At 42.3% G+C, this 9,779-nt stretch overlaps 1 protein-coding gene across 1 annotated transcript in view; it reads left to right on the top strand.

Moving 5' to 3' along the window:
- Window positions 1-9,779, top strand: part of Pamr1 (peptidase domain containing associated with muscle regeneration 1) — a 109,279-nt gene that overhangs the window by 31,111 nt on the left and 68,389 nt on the right. Inside the window, exon 3 of the mRNA XM_008852380.3 lies at window positions 7,233-7,361. Within this exon, the coding sequence (XP_008850602.1) occupies window positions 7,233-7,361 (129 nt within the window). The remainder of the gene's footprint in view (window positions 1-7,232; window positions 7,362-9,779) is intronic.

Here is a 9,779-nt window from a genome sequence, read left to right as displayed (position 1 = left end):
TGATTTTATACTGGAGTGGCCAGATTGCTTTTGTCTTCAGGAGTTTCCACAGAGGCCCAAGTCAGGTGAGGATCAGATGCTCTCAGGCTTTAGGATCTCAGGAGGGATCCTAAGGTCTGGATCCTTCCAGAAAAGGTGTTGTCCTCAGGAATTTGGGGGTTGGACTGGCCTGGGAGCAGGGCCCCAGAAAGATGCTGGTCTTGGGCAGAGGTGCAAAGGGAGATGGGGGCAGGAAGAAGCCCCAAGGGCTCCTAGGGACTGTAGGGACGAACTGGGTTGGTCTGGATGCAAAGGATCAGGAAGCCCAGAGGTCAGCCCTGGCGTCCAGGAAAGAAGCTGGCGGGTTGTGCAGCCCAGGGAAGCAGAGGGAGGTGAGGTCTGCACCAGGCCTAGAGGGCTCCTGGGGACCATGAGAAGGAACTGGGTTGGTCTGGATGCAAAGGATCAGGAAGCAGTGGTGGTTCCCCCAGTGCCTGGGGTGCCAAGACAAGAAATGGGAGAGTACCCAGGCTAGGAGGAGAGACCGATGGGAGAGATGGGAGGGTAAATGAGGCTGGGGGAGATAAGGCTTGGAGGGTGCAATGGACTTAGCCAGGAGAGAGGCTGGCTGGGTTGTGCAAGCCCAGGGAAGCAGAGCGACAATGTGATTTTTAAAAATAATGTTTATTTATTTTTATTTGTGTGTATGTGTGAGTGTCCAAGTGTGAGTATGTACATGTAAATGCAGGTGCCCATAGAGGTCCGAGGAGGGCATTGTGTCCCCCTGGGACTGGAGTCACAAGCAGTTGTGAGCTTTACAGTGTGGGTTCTGGGAACTGAAACTCTGGTCCTTTGCAAGAGCAGCAAGCACTCTTAACCTTTGAGCTATTTCTCCAGCCCAGTTTCATGTCCCCCCACCCTCAGACACATTCTCAACACAGCCAAAGCTTATAGCTGGGTGGGGGTGATTGGGAGCAGGCAACTGTGATTAAGTGCTGTAGTAGAGATACACAGGGTACACTGATGATAGGGATTGAAACAGAGTGAGGCAAAGGAAAGATCAACAAAAACATATTAAGTAAATGATGTGCATGCTAAGGATGGAAGCCACATACTCAGGGTCTAAGGGATTAGGTGGAGTGGACCAGCCATAGATGAAAGGATGTGCCGAAGTCCTGTATTAAGAGAAAGCATAAGGTTTTGAGAATTCTAAGGAGCTCAGTTAGTTTGGCAGGAAACATGTGTGTGATGAGAGACATGGAGAAAAGGAATCACAAAAAGAGATTAAGGTAAGGGAGAGCAGTTGAAGGGAGAAACAGAGGCCAAATCCAGAAGTTTTTTTTAAAAAAAATATTTTATTTATTATTTTTTCTTTTATGTGTTTGAATGTTATGCCCGCATGTAGGTGAGTGCACCTGTGTTGTGCAATGCCTGTGGAGGACAGAAGAGGCTGTTGGATCTCCTGGAACTGGAGTTAAGGACAGTTGTTAGCTGCATGTGGGTGCTGGGATTCGAAACCAAGTCTTCTGCAAGAACAGCCAGTGTTCTTAACCTCTGAGCCATCTCTCCAGCCCCCAGAAGATATTTTTAATGAATTTCAGGCTATTGGAGATGGGGATACAGATCATACTCTATAGGCCATGTCATATAGGCAAGAGAGTTCATCGAATTGGGTAGGGGCAGCGGTGGGAGGTGCCAAGAGGGCAATGGATCTAAATGCTGCCATTGAACTATATTGTATGAAAATCACAAAAATTGAATGAAAAAAAGGTAAAAGTAGTTTCTCTTTAGCTGCAGCTGGGGACATGAATTGGAGAAGGGAAGAAGACCTGGAGGCAGGAGAGAGTAAATGGGGGTTGTAATAAAACCTGGTGGATAAAATTGGGAGAAGAGATATGTCAGTCATCAGAGTGGAACTGGCTGAAGGAGAGTGAAGGACAGGGAGGAGAAGTCAAGGACAGTGGACCCTGAACCTCTTAATGATGGGTGTTTCCAATGTGACTGGCAACTTACTAAACATTTTCCTGGTACTTGAAAAGTAAGGAATCATTGCTGCCTTATACTCCTGAATTCTCCCAAAAGTCCTATCTTTTCCCTCTGGGCTAGGTTAGAAGGGGGCTAACAAGATTGCCCAGTGAGCTTTCTGAAGGCTGAAGAATGAAAGTGTGTCAGAAGTGTGCTGGGGGGATGCCTCTCCCTTCTTTCTGCCTTTCCCCTTCTAAAAACATAGACATGAAGCCCGTTTCTACCAGAAGCCTTCTTTCATGGGAAATTATGGAAAAGTGGAGACAAATGGGTCTCAACTCTACAAATGATTTCTAATTCACTTTTTTCATTTGGAAGAGAGGAACATTGAACATTTTAACAGGACTGATTTCACGTCTATGCATTGGGTTCCAGAAAAGAAGTCTACCACTCCAACTCCCCTTTGGGAAAGAGTGGTTTGTAGAGAAATGTACATATAATGCCTCCAGTTTTCCTTGGAAAACTTGAGGGTGAAGCCCAGGTCTATACTGTGGGTCACTGGCCATGTGGTCTAAATGATTTTCAATATTTTTGGGAACCTTGTGGTTACTCTTGGGTAACCCCAGATTGGGCTCAGCTGTTGTGAGATGATGTAGAGTCAGTCACCTGACAAACAAGAGAGCTGCAGAGATGGAACAGTATGGTTTCTAGTGCATCCTACAGGCAGCGCCTAGCATCTGCAGCCCCGCTTCCAGGGATGCTGGGAGTGATTACTAGCTCTGGGGAGTGAAGGGCTGTCCCATACTAACCATTCTGCTATTCTGAAAGGAAAAGCAAAGCAAAGGATAAAGGCTACTTTGAAACTCATTTTTCAGAGCAGTGAGCTGCTACCCTAGCAGCCAGCATTGGTGATCCAAGAGTTCTCATCGTGTGTCATTGGGAACTGCAGTTTGTTTGTATGCATAGTTTATCAGTTTCAGTCATTACTCATTTTAACACCTACATGGACCCATTTTAGGGAACCATGAGCTCCTCCATGCCCTTCTGTAGGCTTCTGGCATGACCACTAGCATGACCACATTGGTTTTAGAAGGCTTCTGGGATTTCTTTCATGAACAAGCATTTCAGTTTTCTTCCACATTCCTGCCCCAGCTCTATAATCAACCAATTCTCCAAGGAATTCTGATACTAAGACCACGGTCTGGGCACTAGGGATGTTCTTCACTATGGATTGTCATTGTTATGAGGTAGTAGTTTGGGGATTGTTTTCTCTGTGTACGTGTGTGTGTGTGTGTGTGTGTGTGTGTGTATGTGTGTGTGTGTGTATTTGTTAGCTTTCACACACATATTTGCAGTGATGGGGATGAAACTCAGGGTGCTGCTTGGTATGTTAGGAAAGCGCTCTACTATTGTGCTATACCCTTAGCCCCTGATGTTTCTGAGACAAGATGGCTCTATGTAGCTCAGGCTAGTCTTGAACTTGTGATACTTCTGCCTCTGCCTCTTGAGTGCTGGTATTAGAGGTGTGGGCCACCACATCTGGCCTATGTATGTATGTATGTATCTCTATCTATCTATCTATCTATCTATCTATCTATCTATCTATCTATCTATCTATCTATCTATCATTTATCTATCATCTGTCTATCATCTATCTATATTTTTTAAAGAAAAGAGAATATATGCTAATACTCAAATTTATATCTAATAATACAAGGTTATTTTTTATTTTTCTCTTACAGTGAAAACCTATTTCCTATTAACATTAACCTAATCCCTTATTTGCCTCATCTTATATTGTAACAATATAAACATGCAAAGTAACAAAAGCACTATCTGTACTACCAATAAGTCCACTGAATACAGTTATGACTCTTTATGGTACCATTGGCCTTGGAATACATGCCGCTAGATGTGTGTAATCAAAATACTACACTTTAAAATCAATGGATGTAGTTTTCTCTCTGTGCTGTGCCACCTCTCTGATACTTAGATAGGTTCATTGTTTTTTATATTTGAAAATGCAAAAAATATGTGTAGGCATTTATTTCTCTTTCCCCATCTCACACAAAAGATAACATACCATAAAAATTGTTGTCTTGTTTTTCTCTTAACAATATACGCTGGAGACACTTCATACTGGATGGAGCTGTTTTCTTCATTTCTTTTTACAGTTACATATGACTGCATTGTGTGAAGTACCAGAATTCATGGACTTCTGGGCTGTCTCTAGACCTTTGCTATTATAAATTGAGTATTTACTATCCATAATACTTGGAATAAAATATATTTGGATTTTAGGATTTGGGTGGATTTTGTAATGTTTGCATATTTATAACAACAGTCTTAGAGATGATACCCAAGACTAATATGAAATTCATTTGTTTTATATACAACCTATACCCATAGTTTGAGGTAATATTACATGTTTAAAAGTTTTTGGTTTATTTTTATTTTATGTATATGAGTATTATGCCTGCATGTGTTAAGTGCACCCGTGTTGTGCAATGCCCGTGGAAGACAGAAGAGGGCGTTGAACCCTCTGGAACTGGAGTTACAGATTGTTATCAATGGCTGTTAACCGCCATGTGGGTGCTGGGATTAAAACCTAGGTCTTCTATAAGAACAGTGAATGCGTTTAACCACTGAGACATCTCTCTGGCCCCCAATTTTACACAATTTTAGACAACCTGTGTTTTAGTTGTTACCTGCTTCTTGTGGTGACATGCTTGGATTAGAGATGTTCGACCTGTGCAAACAATACTGCAGTGAATACTCCTAAGCATACTTCAGTTAGTATTTGTGTGGTGTGCCTCTCTTTGAGGCAGATTCCTAGCAGTGAGGTCAGTGGGTCAAAGGACGAGGCACATATTATTTTCTAGCTCATTCCTAATTCCCTGCTACAAATTCAACATTTGCTACAGAAGTGCATGAATGTTTTGTTCTGCCAACCCTTGTAGCACAGTGTCATTTGGATTTTTGCCAACCTTATAGGTGGAAATGGACTCTCAGTATGGCTTTTAGTTTGCATTTCTGTCATGAAAATAAATGATCATTTCAGTTGAGGGTGGGGTAGGGGTATAGTTCAGTGGCTAGAGTGCTTACCTAGCAAGCCCTGGGTTTGATCCCCAGCACTGCATAAACTGGGTGTTCTGGTCAAGCCTGTGATCCCAGCACTCAAGAAGCAGAAGCAGTAGGATCCTAAGTTCAGGGTCATCCCTCTGCTTCCTAGGGAGTTTGAGGCCAGCCTGGGCTAGAGATCCTGTATAAATAATTGATCATTTCTGGTGAAAGTGATATAGGACGATGAATGTCTGGAGATACCAGCATCAGGGACATTAACGGTGACTGGTCACCTCCAGTAGCATTCAGCAGCACCAGGGCTCTCAATGGGCCAGTGTGGTTCCTGTGGCTCTAGGTGGTGCAACTGCTCCTCTGGCAACTAGTGAGCTACTTAGTGTCTTTCCCATAGAGTCTCGTTCATCTTCATCTCTAGGCTGTTTTTTTTTTTTTTTTTTTTTTTTTTTTTGTGGTGTGAACCCAAGGCCCTTGATGTGACTGTGCCAAAGAAGAGGGTTGGCAGGACTGTTGAGGGCAGGATCTGAGTCCATTTACCTCCTCAGAGGCATGTGAGTGAGGTTGGCTTTTGGAAGGCTCACTGGCTACAGTGGGACTCAGTTCTGGGACACAGACCAACTGCATTAATCATATTAGTGATTCAACTTCTCTGGTAGGAGAGAAAGCAAAGTCAGGATGGAGTGGAAAGAAGACTGTATCTCTCCTATAGAAATCTCTCTCTCTCTCTCTCTCTCTCTCTCTCTCTCTCTCACACACACACACACACACACATTTCTCTCTCTCTCTCTCTCACACACACACACACACACACACACACACACTGAGCCAATGAAAATCTAATTTTAACAAGGAGCAAAAATGCATGTTATCAATTCAAGGAAACTGGTCATCTCAAGCAGTTCATTAGCCATTCATTCGTTCACTTGGAAGATTTTTATTCTGCACTTATTTGTGGAAGAACTACACTGGGTTCTGAGGATATAATACTGACCAAGATATGGTTCTTCACTTGAGCCTGTTATAGGAAAATGGCAATAGGCAGATAAAGTGAAGCATGACATCTACAATAAGCCATATGGAATTATGGGAAATTAGAATAACAATAGTTCATAATTTGAGGGTTAATAATCTGAGTGTTTCAGACACTTCATATGTGTTAATTTAATTTGTAAACAATTCTAAGAGGTAGATACAACTTAATCACAGTTTGATAGATGGAGGCATTAGGGCAGAACATAGGTCTATGTTTTGACAAACAGGAAGGAATTGTTTCTGCTTTATTTTTGCTGTCCCCCAACCCCTAAAGAGATCTTATTTTTAGACTATTGTTAGGCATTAGGGCTGATTCTCATGGTGTACTTTAGTTATAAAAGTATGTGACATAGATGAGTATTTAATAGAACAATATTTACTGTTACTAAATGAAAAATGAATTATAAAAAAAATTGTAAAGTATATAGTATAAGCCTAAAGTTTATATGTATACATGTGTGTCTGTTTCTGAAAGTGCATGAGTGTGTGTGTGTGTGTGTGTGTGTGTGTGTGTGTGTGCAGGTGTATGTGCATGTGTGTGTGGAGTACAGCAGACAACTTGGCTATTATTCCTCAAGTACCATCCTCCTTGTTTTCGAGACTCAGTCTTTCACAGGTCTAGGTTGGGTGGCCAGCAAGCACCAGGAATCTGCCTGTCTCTACCTCCCCAGAACTGGGATTACGAACTCACACCACCACACCCAGCTTCTTTTTTTTGTTTTCTTTTTCTTTTTTTTCACATGAGTTCTGGATTCAGGCCTGAACTATCTCCTGAATGCTATTCTAAGCCTAATACTTAATAATGGATATATATATATATATATATATATGTATAGCCTGAATTTTCTAAGTATTATACAATAAGCATGGAACACATTTGTAAGAACAAAAAGCAGCAGCGTATTGGCTGATTCTGTCTTGCACCAGAAGCTATTTCGTGTTTGTTTAAATAAAACACCAATTGCTAATTAAGATGCTCAAACCTCTCTCCTCTACTCCTTGCCTGCATCTTGGGGACTTGCTTGCTTGTTGGGATGTGCAGGTTCTCCTAAGAGCTTTGGTATCCTTCTAGGTCTAGCTGTTTGTTCAGGGCTTTGAGAAGGTGCACAGTTTGCCTCCCAAGACGAATGATAGAATCTGGGAACACATAGACTAACATTTTCTTGGAAATGTTTCAGGTTGCACCATCTTTGAAAACTGCAAGAGCTGCCGGAATGGCTCGTGGGGGGGAACTCTGGACGACTTCTATGTAAAGGGATTCTACTGTGCTGAGTGCAGAGCCGGCTGGTATGGAGGAGACTGTATGCGTAAGTTGACCCCTTGCATACTTCATCTCTAGAGCACGAGTCGGTCGTCAGGTCTCAGCTTACAACAGACTGAAATTTATCTTGTTTGATCTGTGTTATTTGGAATGCTTGCAGTCAGAGGGCTTTGTAGGTAAGACTATCAAAACAAAGATGCGTGTCCATCTGCTGAGGGGGATTGTGAACCTGTGTTTGGGGTTGTTGCTCTCAGAATCTTCCCTTTCTGATCATTTACCTTTCTTCTAAGTGAAACCAAGATGTTCTGCACACAGCATGCCAGGTATCCACTCCAGAAGCAATTGTGTGGTGGCATTAGGCAGCATACTATGAAGAAGGCTACACCATTGTCTGTAGTGTATTTAAAATAGGAATTTCTGTTGATAAATTTCTTAACTCCTTAAACTCTTGAAACCACAGCAAATTGCCAGCACACCATTTTACCAGAAAAAGAAATTCTTTCTGGAAAGTACTTGATCTCAAAGAATTACATATTCTTTGTTACAGTTCCTCTCTAAACTTCAATACTTCTTTGAAACAGAATGGAAATCTAGCCCCTCTCTTAGTCCAAGACCCTCTGCATTGCCCAGTTGGTGGATATTTTCTCAGAGTTTGCATCTGCGGCAGTGTCTGCATTGCCCTGATTTCAATAAACCTGCTTTATGTGCTCCTTATTGGCATCACTTAGAAGCAGTTAGGATGATTTGACAGTCTGAATAGTTTTACTTCTATGGCTGCTATTCCTGGTTGACAGAGATGGTGTTTGAAATATTGGTGGTTTTTTATGGCTCTGATCTGTAATCAAATGACACTAGTTTTAAGATTCTAGGGTGCATTAGTTACTTTTCTGTTGCTGTAATAAAATACCGTGACCAAGGGAACTTATAAAAAGAAGAATTATTTGAGCTTGTAGTTCTAGGGGGTTAAAGTCCATCATGGTGGGTAGGCATGGTAGCAAGAGGTGGCAGGAGAAGAAAGAGGAATGCTCACATCTTCAAGCAGGCACAGGAAGCAGAGACTGTCTGGAGATCTAGCAAGGCTTACAAACTCTCTAAGCCTGCCCCCAGTTATGCACTTCTCCAGCAAGGCCACACCTTCTAAGACCTCCTAAAATAGCACCACCAACTGAGGACAAAATGTCTAAATACTTCGAGCCTATGGGGGACATTCTCATTCAAACTATCACAGGAGGGCAGAGGATAAAGCGTACAGTCACTGTGGAGGACCTCCATCATTCCCTGAGGAGAAAAGATTTGTCCATACTCCATGGTGAAATTAGGAGTTCTAGAAAGTAGACAAATTTTAAACTGTTTGCCTCCATTGTGGTAGGTAAAAAGTAGCCTATGGATAAATCCAGTTGATCAGGAGAATGCACCAGGACACAGATAAGACTCCATCATAATAGAGTTTATTAGCAAAAGAACACATGGGACAGATTCCCTTCCAGGCAGGGAAAATGTCTACCCAGGTCGTGAGCTAGGGTTTTTTTAAGGGGGAGGCTTCTGCTTCCTGCAGAAGGCGGGAAGATGTACTTTTTTTTTTTTTTTTAAGTTGGGCAGGGGAGAAGTGGGAGAGCAGGATTGTTAAAACCTGTTCTCTTTAGAGATCAAAGGGGAAGCCTGCTGTGTTGGCCAAACACACAGTGGAGAAATTCTGCTTCTCTTGACTTCAAAGACCAAGGTGCTTATGAACTCAGTTCCCTTTTCTTAGGCGCTTGAGAAGTCTGTGAGGCCCTGTTGGTGAGGGGACGGGGCTATCTGAACCTTAACATTCCAGCCTTTTGTGTTATAGGATAGGGGGCACCGTTGTCATCTTGCTACTTCCTGCTGGATAGGGTCGACATGCGGGGGCTGGATTAGGGGTGGATCAGGCAGCAGGGGTTCCCTCTTCATGTATCTCGACAGGGTCCTCGATGGTTAACAGGCACTTGTATACATGTGGAGGGAAGGAGAGTAACAACTGATTAAAATTAGTATGAGAGTAAGAGTTACTTTTTGGATTTTGGTCCTGAAAATATCTGAACAGGCAAGGAGCAATGGTTAGCACCAAGGTTATAGCTCTTTTTCTTTTTTTCTTTTTTTTTCTTTTCTGCCAGGGCTGAACTTGAGAGTGATGGACTCAGAATTTGTTTTCAGGCATTCTGATAGCTGTTGGAGTGGCTATAATCAGTGTCAGTTACCTCTCAAAGGCTTCTAGATAGGGAGAGAAAACAAATTTAGCCATCATTTAATTTTTTAGGCTAGAACAATAGTGGGTTGCCTCCCTTAGCTGTAAGTGGGCACTACAGTATTGCAGACCAAGATCTGAAGACTTACATGTGAGTAGCACATTCTTATTAGAAATAAAATCATCAATGAGAAATAATTGTCTAAATAACATTTTGTATGGGCTTAAGTCTAATGTCTGGGAAGTATAATTCCTTGC

This window comes from Nannospalax galili, unplaced genomic scaffold, assembly GCF_000622305.1.
Source record: "Nannospalax galili isolate Female #2095 unplaced genomic scaffold, S.galili_v1.0 scaffold126, whole genome shotgun sequence".
NCBI classification, from domain to species: Eukaryota; Metazoa; Chordata; class Mammalia; order Rodentia; family Spalacidae; genus Nannospalax; species Nannospalax galili.
The sequence above is the reverse complement of the archived record's forward strand: the minus strand, read 5'-3'. Positions and strand labels throughout refer to the sequence as shown.